The 15,681-nt window shown below is 42.9% G+C and overlaps 1 protein-coding gene across 1 annotated transcript in view; it reads left to right on the top strand.

Annotated features, from left to right (window-relative positions):
• The window catches only part of LOC124015954 (forkhead box protein K2-like), a 37,084-nt gene extending 21,833 nt beyond the window's left edge, over positions 1–15,251 (top strand). The window contains exons 4-9 of the mRNA XM_046331450.1: positions 3,132–3,278; positions 4,607–4,800; positions 9,613–9,809; positions 11,818–12,099; positions 12,345–12,494; positions 13,379–15,251. Of these exons, the coding sequence (XP_046187406.1) occupies positions 3,132–3,278; positions 4,607–4,800; positions 9,613–9,809; positions 11,818–12,099; positions 12,345–12,494; positions 13,379–13,584 (1,176 nt within the window). The 3' untranslated portion in view covers positions 13,585–15,251. The remainder of the gene's footprint in view (positions 1–3,131; positions 3,279–4,606; positions 4,801–9,612; positions 9,810–11,817; positions 12,100–12,344; positions 12,495–13,378) is intronic.
• The last annotated feature ends 430 nt before the right edge of the window (positions 15,252–15,681 follow it).

Here is a 15,681-nt window from a genome sequence, read left to right as displayed (position 1 = left end):
TTTAAGAAAAAAAAACATGTCTGATGTTAACACTACTTTGTTTACAAACATTGGAGTAAAACGAGTTTGGATGGGGTATGACATTTGTACTAAGCTCAAGGCATTTATAAGTTGTATTCTTCAAGAATCAATGGGTACTGCAACTGCAGATGGCCCTTTTTAAATAAGTGCACACTTGAATTAATTGGAGAGGAAAGGTCGTCATGTGTCTGCCTGTTTTGGCATTTTAACTGATGCATGTGACAAAACAAACTCGTGTTTTGTTGTCATCAAATGTGATTTGTCACATGCTTAACGGTGAAATGCTTACTTATGGATTATTTTCCAACAATGCAGAGTTAAAGATGAGATGAAAAATAATATACAAAATTGAGACACGAAGAATAAAAACCCAGTGAATTAGAAATAGCATGGCTATACATATAGGGAGTACCCGTACTGAGTCGTACGAGGTAATTGAGGTAGCTATGTAATGTACACACCGGTAGGATAAAGTGACTTGGCAACAGGATAGATAATGGGCAGCAACAGATGTGCAAAAAACAGTTTGACTAAAGTGCAAAAAAAGGTAAATGCAGCTAGTCCTGGTAGCCATTTGATTAGCTATTTAGCAGTCTTGTTTAGGTGTCTTGGGGGTAGAAGCTGTTCAGGGTCCTGTTGATTTCAGACTTGGTGCATTGGTACTGCTTTCCGTGCAGTAGCAAAGCGAACAAGTCTGGCTTGGGTGGGTGGCTGTCTTTAACAATGTTCTGGGCCAAGATGAGTGAGTCAAGATGCTGTCGATGGTGCAGCTGTAGAACTTTTAGAGGATCTGAGGGCCCATGCCAAATCTTTTCCGCCTCCTGAGGGGGAAGAGGCGTTGTCGTGCCCTCTTCACGACTGTTGGTGTGTTTGGACCATGATAGATCCTTTGATGTGGATACAGATGAACTTGAACCTCTCAATCCACTCCACCACAGCCCTGTCGATGTGAATGGGGGTGTGCTCACCCCTACGTTTCCCTCTAGTCCATGATCAACTCATTTGTCTTAGACGTTGAGGGAACGGTTGTCCTTGTCCTGTGAATTGGAGTGTGTCCAGGGTTTCTGAGATGATGTTGATGTGAGTCATGACCAGCATTTCAAAGCATTTGATGGCTACAGATGTGAGTTCTATGGGGAGATTGTCATTTAGACAGGTTACCTTGGTATTCTTGGGCACAGGGACTATGCTGCCCTACCAAGCAAAAAGGCAGTAACTGCTCATAGCTTGGAACTGAGAAATATGTTTATTTATTTATGTTGGTTTCACAGTAACTTTATGCAGTTACTGCTAACATGACCCCCATTTTCTCAAAAACACAATACAATAGAGGCAGGATGATTTAAGCATGTAGTCATTTTTTGCTACATTAAATAACTCATTTTTTACCAAATGAGCAGTTACTGCTTTTTGCTTGGTAGGGCAGACTTGTGGTCTGCTTGAAACATGTATGTATTACAGGGAGAGGTTGAAAATATCAGTGAAGACCCTTTCCTGCTTGGCAGGAAATGTTTACCTGTTTAAAGGTCTTACTCACATTGGCTATGGAGAGTGTGATCACAGTCATTTGGAACAGCTGGTGCTCTCACGCATGGTTCAGTGTATCTTGCCTCAAAGCGAGCATAGAAGGCATTTAGCTCATCTGGTAGGCTCATCACTGGTAGGCTCATATCACTGGGCAGCTCATGGCTGGGTTTCCCTTTGTTACCTGTGATAGTTTGTAAGCCCTGCCACATCCGACGTGTGTCAGAGCTGGTGTAGTAGGATTTGATCTTAGTTCTGTATTGACGCTTTGCTTGTTTGATGGTTCGTCGGAGGGTGTAGTGAAATGTCTTACAAGCATTTGGGTTTGTGTCCCGCTCCATGAAAGCAGCAATTCTAACCTTCAGCTCAGTGCTGATGTTGCCTGTAAGCCATGGCTTCTGGTTGGGATATGTACGTACGGTCATTGTGGGCACGGCGTTTGAGTTTGTTTTATTTTTACAGGGACAGTGCACATTAATCAACGTTTCAGTAAAAGTGACCGTTGTAGCCAGCCGGCTAATTTTCAACCGCAGTCCCTCGGCAGGTTGTCGATGCATTTATTAATGAAGCCAATGACTGATGCCGTCGGATGAATCCCGGTACATATTCCAGTCTGTGCCTTCAAAACAAGCCCTGTAGCTTAGCATCTGCTTCACCGGACCACTTCTGCTCACTTGTGTGAGTCACTGCTACTTCCTGTTTTGAGTTTTTGCTTGTAAGCAGGAATCGAGAGGATAGAGTTATGGTCAGATTTTCTAAATGGAGAGAGAGATGTGTATGCATTTCTGTTTGGAGTGAAGGTGATCTACAGTTTTTCACCTCTAGTTACACAGGTGACATGCTGGTAGAAATGAGGTAAAACGTATTTCAGTTTCCTGCATTAAAATCACGGCCACTAGGAATGCCACCTCTGGGTGAGCATTTTCTTGTTTGCTTATGGTCTTATACAGCTCATTGAGTCCAGTCTTATTGCCAGCATCGGTTTATGGTCGTAGAAAAATATAATGATAACTCTCTTGGTAAATAGTATGGTGTACAGCTTATCATAAGGTATTCTAACATGAGCAGAACCTCGAAGAGACGCACACCCCCTCCCCTGAGTTTCCCCAATGCTGTCGTTCTATCATGCCCATGTATAGAAAAACCAGCTAGATTAATATTTTCCTTGTTCCACCACGACTCAGAGAAACAGGGTATTACAGTTCTTCAGATAACGTTGATGGGATAGTCTCAAACAGAGCTCGTCCAGTGCACGTTAGCCAGTAGTGCCGCCTACTCAGTGTCAGGGATTTGGGCCTGGTCTGGGATAATCAATATGTCCTTCGACTCATTGCCGTAAAAGTCCTCATCCAAATCGAGGTTGGCGATAGCTTTTCTGGGTTCCAGAAGCTCTTTTCGGTCATCGAAAACGATGGTGTAAACATTATGTACAAAAAAAGTTGAGATCAACACCCAAAAACACAAAATGGTTCAATTGGCCAGGAGCCTGTGAAACAGCTGCTATTCCATCCAGTGCCATTGCTCACAATATGTGCTATGCTACCAAGTAAATGACACCCTTTCTTCCTTCCTCTTCTTCCCTTTAGGATGATTCCAAACCGCCATACTCATATGCTCAACTGATTGTCCAAGCCATTACAATGGCACAGGACAAGCAGCTCACGCTAAACGGAATATATACTCACATCACCAAAAACTACCCCTACTACAGGACTGCAGACAAAGGCTGGCAGGTGAGAAATGGAGTCTTTCAATACAAATAATTTCATTGAAAATGGTGCATGTGAGGGAAAAGATCTGAACCTGTTTTGAATAGCATTAGGATTCCACCACATGGTTTTATTTGAAATGCCAGAGCATAGCCCCTTGATTTTTTTTCTCTCCACATTTTCTTGTTTCAACATGGATCAACATCCACAATACTAACTTAATTGACAGAGGGAAAATAAGTCTGTACAGAATAAAAATATACCTAAAAATGCATCCTGTTTGCAACTAGGCACTAAAGTAATACTTGGCAAAGCAATTCACTTTTTGTCCTGAATAAAAAGTGTTTGGGGCAAATCCAATACAACACATTACTGAGTTCCACACTCCATATTTTCAAGCATAGTGGTGGCTGCATTATGTTATGGGTATGATTGTAATTGTTAGAACTGGGGAATAAATGGAATGGAGCTAAACACGGGCATAATCCTAGAGCAGGGGTACTCTTACCGTATGAGGTCCAGAGCCTGCTGGTTTACAGTTCTATCTGATAATGAATTGCACACACCTGGTGTCCCAGGTCTAAATCAGTCCCTAAATAGAGAGGAACAATGGTTTTGAGGTCGAGGGTCCTAGAGGAAAACCTGTTTCTCTCCGACACTGGGAGATGAATTCACCTTTCAGCAGGATAGTAATCTAAAACACAAGGCCAAATCTTCACTGGAGTTTCTTGCCAAGTAGTCCGTGAATGTGGCGGAGTTACAGTTTTGACTTAAATCTGCTTAAATCTATGCCAAGACCTGACAATGGTTGTCTAACAATGATCAACAACCAATTTTGACAGGGCTTGAAGAATTTTGAAAAGAATAATGGGCAAGTGTTGCACAATCCAGGTGTGGAAACCTCTTAGAGACGTACCCAGAAAGACTCACATTCCTAATTGCTGCCATGGTGTTTCTACAAATTATTGACTCGCTTGTGAATAATTATGTAAATTAGATTACTATTTAATTTTTAGTCGGTTAGCAAAGATTTCTAAAAACAGGTATATTGTGTGTAGATGATGAGTGAGACTTTTTAAATACATTTTGAATTCAAGCTGTAACACAACAAAATGTGAAATAAGTGAAGGGGGTATGAATACTTTCTGAGGGCATTGTATATTAAGATGTGCTTTGACTAATATGCAACCTTGTAAAAGTACACATTCACTTTGGCTTCAAACTGAAGGGTGGTACATGGCTTTTCCCATCTGTTTCCTTGTTGTTTTTGAGCATGTGCCATTGAACTGTGACCTGAATAACAGCCTTGGCTGCAGTGTGTTCTACTAACACGACGGCGTATTCTGTTGTAGAACTCGATCCGTCACAATCTGTCACTGAACCGCTACTTTATTAAAGTAGCCAGATCGCAGGAGGAACCGGGCAAGGGCTCGTTCTGGAGGATAGACCCGCCCTCAGAGGGCAAGCTCATGGAGCAGGCCTTCAGGAAACGAAGGCCGCGGGGTGTGCCCTGCTTCAGGACCCCCCTCGGACCCCTCTCCTCCAGGTATGGACCTACTCACTCTCTCAGGTTTCAGTCACACGATGAGCTCGCTGCATGCTTTACTGCAGGGGTCTCCATCCGGTCGCTCGCAGCCCATCTATCCACATTGACATTATCCCATCCCTAGTTAGCTCCAGTTGGCCTAAAAATGCCAAATGTAACACTCTCTGCCAATTAATTTCCAGCAATAGTTCCCCTGTATGTCTGTGTAGTGCACACATTTCTCTTCCATTCACTTTGTGTAGCCAGTAAGACAGAATGATAACTGCCTTCTGGGTAGACAGTAGGCTTGGGCGGCATACCATATACCGGGGTATTTGCAAACAGCCAAGGCATGGTTTTTCAATACCGTCAATACCATTGACTATTTCTTTTAAGTTTTTCAATATTTTTTCAATGTTTTGTTACTTTTTAAGTAAATACCTGCAGTCCGCTTGTGTTATTACTAATATTTATTAGTTATTATTAATATGTTAGGAGATGAAGCACATCGTGTTCTTAATTTCACCTGTCACATTATTTTACATTATGAAGCATAGTTCCCAGAACAGTTGAGCCAGTCATGTGGGGATGGCAGGTAGGTGGTTAGATCGGCAAGATCGAATCCCTGAGCTGACAAGGTAAAAATCTGTCGTTCTGCTCCTGAACAAGGCAGTTAATCTACTGTTCCTAGGCTGTCATTGAAAATAAGAATTTGTTCTCAACCTCTCATTTTGTCTGTCATAGTTGAAGTGTATCTATGGTGAAAATTACAGGCCTCTCTCATACTTTTAAGTGGGAGTACTTGCACAATTGGTGGCTGACTAAATACTTTTTTGTGTGTGTGAGAACATAAGGTTGAATATAATATTATAGACCTGCTAGGTCTCCATTTCACTTTGGCCATTGTTGTGTGCCTGCAGTCCCCTCAACAGCCTGAAATAGTCCATTTCATTTCACAAATAATATTTTATATAATTAATTTCAAACAACTGCATTCGCATGAGAAGAACTTACCAGTCCAAAACGATGTCCTCTCCGTTCAAAAAATATTCCTCCATTGGGGAATCGCTAAATGAATTGTCCTCGATCAATTTCTTCTAAAATTGTGTGTACATCTGTATATCTAGACTTAGATTTAGTTTACCCTGACTTAGTCGCCATACTGATTGATATATAAACAGCTAAATATGCGCTTTACCAAAACAATGCTGTGCGCAACATGCGTTGCTCATTCCGGTATGAAACTTAATTGGCGAATGACCCTCTTTACGCCGGAGTTTACTACATGGGTTGGTCTTCCAACACATAAACATTACATATTGCCGTTTACCTCAGCTCATTGGCTATCTACCCAGCTAGATTTCAAGGTGATCAGTGGTCATTGGGTTAAAATACAGTCAATCAACAAAACAGTGGGCAAATCATTGGTGACTAGTCAAGGACCATATCACCTCCACCCTACCTGACACCCTAGACCCACTCCAATTTGCTTACCGCCCAAATAGGTCCACAGACGATGCAATCTCAATCACACTGCACACTGCCCTAACCCACCTGGAGAAGAGGAATACCTATGTGAGAATGCTGTTCATCGACTACAGCTCGGCATTAAACACCATAGTACCCTCCAAGCTCGTCATCAAGCTCGAGACCCTGGGTCTCGACCCCGCCCTGTGCAACTGGGTACTGGACTTCCTGACGGGCCGCCCCCAGGTGGTGAGGCAACAACATCTCCTCCCCGCTGATCCTCAACACAGGGGCCCCACAAGGGTGCGTTCTGAGCCCTCTCCTGTACTCCCTGTTCACCCACGACTGCGTGGCCACGCACGCCTCCAACTCAATCATCAAGTTTGCGGACGACACAACAGTGGTAGGCTTGATTACCAACAACGACGAGACGGCCTACAGGGAGGAGGTGAGGGCCCTCGGAGTGTGGTGTCAGGAAAATAACCTCACACTCAACGTCAACAAAACTAAGGAGATGATTCTGGACTTCAGGAAACAGCAGAGGGAACACCCCCCTATCCACATCAATGGAACAGTAGTGGAGAGGGTAGCAAGTTTTAAGTTCCTCGGCATGCACATCACAGACAAACTGAATTGGTCCACTCACACTGACAGCATCGTGAAGAAGGCGCAGCAGCGCCTCTTCAACCTCAGGAGGCTGAAGAAATTCGGCTTGTCACCAAAAGCACTCACAAACTCCTACAGATGCACAATCGAGAGCATCCTGGCGGGCTGTATCACCGCCTGGTACGGCAACTGCTCCGCCCTCAACCGTAAGGCTCTCCAGAGGGTAGTGAGGTCTGCACAACGCATCACCGGGGGCAAACTACCTGCCCTCCAGGACACCTACACCATCCGATGTTACAGGAAGGCCATAAAGATCATCAAGGACATCAACCACCCGAGCCACTGCCTGTTCACCCCGCTATCATCCAGAAGGCGAGGTCAGTACAGGTGCATCAAAGCTGGGACCGAGAGACTGAAAAACAGCTTCTATCTCAAGGCCATCAGACTGTTAAACAGCCACCACTAACATTGAGTGGCTGCTGCCAACACACTGTCATTGACACTGACCCAACCCCAGCCACTTTAATAATGGGAATTGATGGGAAATGATGTAAATATATCACTAGCCACTTTAAACAATGCTACCTTATATAATGTTACTTACCCTACATTATTCATCTCATATGCATACGTATATATTGTACTCTACATCACCGACTGCATCCTTATGTAATACATGTATCACTAGCCACTTTAACTATGCCACTTTGTTTACTTTGTCTACATACTCATCTCATATGTATATACTGTACTCGATACCATCTACTGTATGCTGCTCTGTACCATCACTCATTCATATATCCTTATGTACATATTCTTTATCACCTTACACTGTGTATAAGACAGTAGTTTTGGAATTGTTAGTTAGATTACTTGTTGGTTATCACTGCATTGTCGGAACTAGAAGCACAAGCATTTCGCTACACTCGCATTAACATCTGCTAACCATGTGTATGTGACAAATAAATTTGATTTGATTTTGATTTGGTGCACAATGATGTCATTACTTGTCTTCAAATAGGTTTCTTTCAGTCAATACGTCCCACGTAGGTTTGGTTGTGTTACAAACAAACCAGTTGATTGCAATGAAACCAAACATGACTGGAAAAGTCAAGTTTTGTGTGTGTGTATTTACCTCAAGTGTGTCGTCAAATGGAATGAGACGGAATTCACAAAAAAGCGTTTCACAAAATGTTTCGTGTTAGGCTATAAAAATAGATTTTATCAAACAAAAGACCATTCATTGTGTAACAATGAGCATTGGGATTGCAAACAGAGGAAGATCATCAAAGGTAAACAATTTATTTTATTGCAGTTTATGATTTTGTTATGCCTGTGCTGGTTGAAATAGTTGTTTTTTATGGGGCTCTATCCTCAGATAATCGTTATCTTTCGCAGTAAATCCTTTTAAAAATCTGACAACGCAGTTGGATTAGCAAGATTCGAGGCTTTCGAAACATGTGAGACACTTGTATTTTAATGAATGTTTAATGACTATGAAGCGATCACCGTATGTTGTTGAATTTCATCCCGCTACCGGTTTCCATGCGCAGAGAGGTTAACTGACTTGCCTAGTTAAATAAAGGTAAAATAATGGGAAAAAGTGTGAGCAGTTGGTTCCAGCTGTGTATTGACAGTCAAGTGTTTTTTTTTTGCTTCAATAGAGGGATCAGGGATGTGCAACTATAGTTTTCCTTCACAGAAAACACAGTGTTCGTCCTTCACAGAAAACACATTAGTGTTTCAAAACTTTGTTAATTTGCACAATGTCTCACATTTACATTTGCTTGTAAATGTCCAAACTCGCCAAAAAGACATTCAGTAGCTCCTATCTAGGCAATCCAGTTCATAAAGTTATTTGTGTATGTCTTTGCAATTAATTTATATTAGTTTGTGCTCTTTAGCATATTTAGTTGGCATCCTTCATGGAAATGTTTCATTACTTGTGCGAATTTTGTTAGCATTCTCTTAATAGACGGCCAATAGTTGTTTTTGTTTTTTTGGTGCGGCCTTGTGTACTAAGCCGGTAATACTGTATATCCCTGAATGCGATCAAGATGGTATGACAATATGAAAGTATGGATACCGCCCAACTCTAGGAGACAAAAATACTTTCCCCAAAACCTTCTCAATTAAATGTTATCCGCAAAGCATGCTTACCTGGCAGAGTTCTATCATAATTGTTTGATCAATTGGGTGGGCTCTTTTAATTGTTATTTTATTTAGCAAACTCTGTCACGACATGCAGCAGCAAAAACATTGCTAGACCAGCACAGTCCTCTCTCGCAAAATTCTCAATATAAGTGCTATTGCATGCAAATTTTCTAAAAAAAAATGTTCCTGCCCCCAAAAATGGTCTTCAAATGTGATTTTAAATATTGGTGTGTACTCATAACATCACATTTCATTGTTTCTCTAAGAATGGTTGTAATTTTGAGTGAAAAACTATTTAAAATAAATCCCAAACCAGGAAAAATATAACTGTATTGAATTTGGGAAAATACTGTATTTGAAGCTAGGAAAAAAATTAGTATTTTGTGATATGTTTCATAATTTTAAAGTAGCTCTCTTGATATAAAAGGTTGGACACCTCAGCTTTACTGTTAGATTGGCATGTTTGTGCCATCACCTTGTGGCCATATGTGGTCACTATAATATTCCCATTGGGAAAGTGTGACTCTGGAGTGTGACTAGGGTGGTAAATTTCAATGCATATGTAAATCTACAGTATTTTAAAAAATCTGTTTTTCCCTTTCACAGGAGTGCCCCAGTCTCCCCTAATCACTCTGGGGTGCTCTCGGCCCACTCGAGTGGGGTGCAGACCCCTGACAGCCTATCCCGAGAGGGTTCCCCTGTCCCCATGGAACCAGAGCCCGCTCCGGCCCCGCCCCCTGCCACAGCAGTCCAGCCCAAACTAGCTGTCATCCAGGAGGCCCGCTTTGCACAGAGTACACCAGGTGAGAGACGCCCAATCACTTTTTTTTAATTACCTTTATTTAACCAGGAAGGGCTCATTGAGATTTAAAATCTCTTTTTCAAGAGCATCCTGGCCAAGATGGGCAGCACCAAGTCATTACAAACATTACAGACAAACAACATGAAAAACTACACGTAATCTCGTAAAAACCATAGAATTCACAAGAGTATAACAAAATCAAAAACAACAAATTAAAAACATTGACAGGTCAGGGAATCAGTCTCAAGATCATTCATCAGTTATTTAAAAATCCCAATCAGGACAAGTTCTTCCAGTTTAAAAGTATTTTGTAAGGCGTTCCAAGACTATGGCACAGACTACATAAAAGCCCTTTTACCAAACTCAGTTGGGACATTTGGAAAAGTTAGTAGGATAAAGTCCAGCAAACAAAGAGTACCCACCACATTTCTGAACAATAAAAATACCCAAATAACAAGGTAGTAAACCAAAAATAGCTTTGTAAATAAAAGTATACCAGTGACTAGAGAAGGCCATCCAACCCTGGTATACAAAGTGCAGTGGTGCGTAAGGGTTTTGCAGTTTAAAATAAATCTCAAAGTGCCATGGAAAAGGGTGCCAATTGATCTCAAACGCTGAGCGGAAGCATTCATATATGAGATATCCGCATAGTCTAGTAACGGCATAAAATTGTAGCTGATTACTAGCCTCCTTCTGGCTTCAAAAGAAAAACTAGGCCTTATTCCAAAAAATAAAATCCCAATTTCAGCTTCAATTTTCTTTTTTAAGTTGTTGTATATGCAATTTAAAAGAGGCCGTCATCAATTAAAATTCCAAGATATTTCTAAGAGGTTACAACCTCAATCTCCTTGCCCTGACAGGTAGTAATAGGTGAAAGGTTCAGAGGTCTATTTCTTGCTTTAGAAAACACCATTAGTTTAGTTTTGTTAGTATTGAGAATAAGCTTCAATTGACACAAGGTATGTTGAACAGTATAAAAAGCAGTTTGCAAGTTCTGGAAATCTTTTGTAAGAGACTAGGTACAACAGTAACAGTGTCATCAGCATAAAAATGAAGTTGCGCATTTTGGGCATTTTTTGTCTAAATCATTTATATAAATAGTGAATAAGAGAGGACCAAGTACAGAGCCTTGGGGCACACCATTAAAGACAGACAATTTAACAGACATAAGCCCGTCAAATTGAGTGCACTATCAGACAGTTAGCAAACCATGCAACTGCATGCTCTGAAAGACCTACACTCGACAATCTCTGCCTTTAATATAGCATGATCAGCTGTATCAAAAGCCTTAGAGATCAATACAAAGTGAGACACAATGCTGTTTTTTGTCAAGGGCTTCAGTGATATAATTTAAAACCTTCATAGCTGCTGTAATTGTGCTATGCTTCTTCCTGAAGCCCAAGGGTGACAGCTTGAGATTGACCTATAATTATTTTAAAGGGTTGGATCTCCCCCCTTTTAAAAGTGGTAGGACAAATGCTGATTTTTGGAATTTCATTACATTCCAGGGTTAGATTGAACACATATGTAAGTGGTTCAGCTATGAAATCAGATGCCAGATTTAAAAGCAGGGATCCAAAAGATCAGGACCTGCAGGCTTTCTCTGATCTAAGGATTTCAGGGCTTTGTGTACCACCTGCACTGAGAATGGCAAAAAGCTAAACGTTTGACCAGCTCTCACTGGTTCATCCACACAGGTTTGTACAGAGATGGAGGACACTGAATCAAACAGCCTACCAGATGATACAACGTGCTCATTGACACAATTCAGCATTTCAGTTTTGTCATATACAGCAACAGAGTCCTTCAAAACACATGACGTTAATTCATTAACATTACTGTTACCAGACATAGACTTAATAGCCTTCCAAGACTTTCTGGGGTCATTCAGGTTATCAGTGGGAACTGGCATAAAATATTCAGACTGTTGGACTCTTCTCCAATCCTATGTACAAATGTGCAGTCGTCACATGTGGATCCTCCGTTAAAGAAAGCTATTGTTTTTCCAGGCTCCCCGCTCAACAGCCAGCCGGTGCTCATCACGGTTCAGCATCAGTTACCTCAGACCCTAAAGCCAGTGACCTATGCCATGGCCACGCCTGTGACTACCAGCACCTATCAGAACCAGCAGCCCGTCATGCAGACTGTGCACGTCGTCCACCAGATCCCTGCCATGTCTGTCACCAGCGTGTCCGGGCTCAGCACCGCCAACACCTACACAGTGGCCACCCCCACCATGGTCACGCTTCAGGCTGAGCCCCAGGAGAACGGAGACTACTCAGAGGCCAAAGGTGAGGGCAGGGAAGGAGGATGGTGTAGTGTGTGTGGTTTCAGCCAGGTATACGTAGGTCTGTTTTACCCTTGACCAAAGCACCTGTGTCTGTATATGTGTGTGTTAGTAAATGTATCTCATGTTGATCAGTTATTGTAGTGCTCGTTTGGTGTTCTGTTATTAGAAGTCATTGACATCTCCTTTTTTTCTGTTTGTCTATTGTAAAAGTATAATCTGTTCCAACCATCTCCCACGCCTCTATAGGCGGTGGCAGTCGCATCATCCAGACGACCCAGTCGGCCACGCCCTTAAAGACGCTAACCTTAGTGCAGCAGCCCCTGGGCCAGCACCAGCTCCCCATAAAGACCATCACACAGAATGGCACCCACCTGATGCCAATGCAGGCTGCTGCAGGTGAGACACTGACTTAGAATGGATCCTGTCAAAGCTCTTTATCTGCATCTGTAGTCTACCATCGCTCTGACCCCATCTGTAGCCTGCCACTGCTCTGGCCCCATCTGTAGCCTGCCACTTCTCTGGTCCCATCTGTAGCCTGCCACTTCTCTGTACCCCATCTGTAGCCTGCCACTTCTCTGTACCCCATCTGTAGCCTGCCACTGCTCTGGCCCCATCTGTAGCCTGCCACTGCTCTGGCCCCATCTGTAGCCTGCCACTGCTCTGGCCCCATCTGTAGCCTGCCACTGCTCTGGCCCCATCTGTAGCCTGCCACTGCTCTGGCCCCATCTGTAGCCTGCCACTGCTCTGGCCCCATCTGTAGCCTGCCACTGCTCTGGCCCCATCTGTAGCCTGCCACTGCTCTGGCCCCATCTGTAGCCTGCCACTGCTCTGGCCCCATCTGTAGCCTGCCACTGCTCTGGCCCCATCTGTAGCCTGCCACTGCTCTGGCCCCCATCTGTAGCCTGCCACTGCTCTGGTTCCCATCTGTAGCCTGCCACTGCTCTGGCCCCATCTGTAGCCTGCCACTGCTCTGGGCCCCATCTGTAGCCTGCCACTGCTCTGGCCCCATCTGTAGACTGCCACTGCTCTGGCCCCATCTGTAGCCTGCCACTTTTGTGAGTTGTCCCTTTTTGTTTAATTAACTAGAATTCATGCAGCGTACTTGTCAGTACGAAGTGCCATATGAGTCCCTGTCTGGCTGGAGTTTCCTACACTGTTTTGAAAAGTACACTTTTTATTGGCATATGTTCTAAGACATTAGATTACTGAGCAGAGTATTCCATCAATTCCGGCACTGAAATATTTCTATTTCTTTTCCTCATCTTCCTCCCCATGTTCAGCCACAGCTGTTGCGAGTCCTCTCCACTTGCTGGCCACTCATGCCTCCGCTTCAGCCTCCCTCCCGACCAAACAACAGAACGGAGCCCAGGCGGCCAGCGACCAGCCCAACGCTAAGCGCATCAAAACAGAGGAAGGGGACAGCGCCACCCGCGCAGTAGATACGGACTCATCGGCAGCCAATGACCAAGCCAGCCACCACAACTAGTCTTCTGCATCATCACCACAGTCTTGTTTTTTCTCTCTCCTTTCCTACCATGTATTTCTCCCTTCTTCCATTGACTCCCAAGGTGCCAAAAGGAGAAGATTTCCAGTTGGTTTAACCATTGTAGAGGATTGGAAAATATGACCACCCCTTAAAAAAAAAGACTGAAGAGAACATTTAGTTGAGATTTGTAAAAAGGACAAAGTAGAACTCTAATTTGAAGGTCCCCTGTGAGACATCGCCACGGAGGAGGAGGATGACGACTACTCCAAGACCACAGGAAGCCTTAACAACAATTAACCTTTAACATGATGAGCCTAACTTTGACCACCTGCAGCGACCAGTTTGACTGAGGCCCATGTTAGCCCGGCGGTCGCACGGCATCTCTGTCTCAACTACCTCAGTGCAGATTGGGGGCCACGGTCAAGGGCACCACTCAACGGACCCATGGGATGACTGGATGAGGTGACCAACTAGCAGCATGACAAGCATTTGACGCAGACATGAAATATCAATGAGTGCATTCAGAAAAGGGGATCAAAACAGTCGGAGCCAATTCCTGGACCTTTGGCAGCTAGCCTTTCATATACTGACCTAGCCTTATTGCAGCTCTAAGTAGTAATGCAGTATTTTGTTGTTCATATGTGGACCTTAGGATCTGTTTTGGATGTATTTTCATTTATATAGGTTAAAAAAAAGTCCTAATAATTGAAATAAAGAAAGCATTACAGCAGTGGGGTCTGACATTTCAATCACTCCACCTGAACTTCAACATTCTTGCTGTTACTTTGTATGTGGACTTTTTTTTTCTGTTCAGTGTCGTTTCTTTTTACAATTCTAACAATGGAGTGTCCCCCCCCCGTCAAATCCACGTTCTGTCATATCCAAATCAATTTCCTTTGTTACACTTACATATTTTCATACTTGCACAGATAACCAGTAAGATATAAACATATTAATTCCATGTGTAGTTGATCAGATGCCTCCTCATCGAGCTTTCATGTAACAGACTACAGAAAAGTACCCTAGCCGTTAACGCTTGAATCCTTAGTTGAAACTATACCAAAGGGGTCATTCCACCTGTTTTTGGTCAAAAGCTGAGTGATGGGCCTGGAGAAATGTAACCACTCTCAGATTGACAGATGGGGCTACGGATGCCAGGGCTGACTATCCATGATATCAGAATTGTGGTTTTAACCATGTTTTGAGACTATACCGTGCTTTACATTTTACATTGTTTACAAACATAGAACATGTTTATATTCTGATGGGGTACGAGAGTTGAACTAAAGCTCATTAGGCGTTTTTATAAGTTATTATTCAAGAATCGATGGGTATATATCATTCATTTAAGTCAGAAAATGGATGTAGCAACTAAGGATTCTAGCTTTAACTGTACATTTAACAGAAGAAAATAGCTGTTTAAAACCAGACCAGATCTGCACTTGGTAAAAATGTTTTTTTTTTTCTCTCGTTATCCTTGGCTGTGGTGACTTTGTGTGGACAGACCCTTTGCTTGATTATTGAATTCTGTTCCGACAACCTGACGAGTCTGTCTTCAGATTGTATATGTTCCAAACTAAAGAAGATACAAGTGATGGATATTTGTTCCACTTCAGTGGATAAATGATTTTTTAAAATTTTTATATAAATTAATTTAAAACCTTTCACTATTTTACTTGTCCAATGGTTTCACCACAACAGTGATCAGATCTTCTGCTCTCAGTACGCATTTAATTCACAGATGTTTCAGAGACAACATGCTAGAGCAGCTAGAAGCAGCGTGTGACCATTCTACTGCCTCTGGCCAGATTATCCTCCTTCAATTATACATGTTCAACAACAACCAGCAGGTGATTGCTAACAGACCGCAGCCACCCGTTCCTTTTAGCCCTGAGTCTTTCTGTGAATTAGGGTTTTGACAGTGCCCCAATTGACCACAGCGGGGCAGTAATTGGCATGGTAAGGCAAACCTGCCTTCACATCACATACACTGTGCACAAAACATAAGATCACCTTCCTAATATTGAGTGGCAGAACCCTCCCCACTCAGGACTTTGCTCTCAGAACAGGCTCAATTCGTCGGGGCATGGACTCTAC

The sequence above is a fragment of the Oncorhynchus gorbuscha genome, linkage group LG26 (assembly GCF_021184085.1).
Source record: "Oncorhynchus gorbuscha isolate QuinsamMale2020 ecotype Even-year linkage group LG26, OgorEven_v1.0, whole genome shotgun sequence".
NCBI lineage: Eukaryota > Metazoa > Chordata > Actinopteri > Salmoniformes > Salmonidae > Oncorhynchus > Oncorhynchus gorbuscha.
This window is presented reverse-complemented; position numbering and strand designations above follow the sequence as displayed.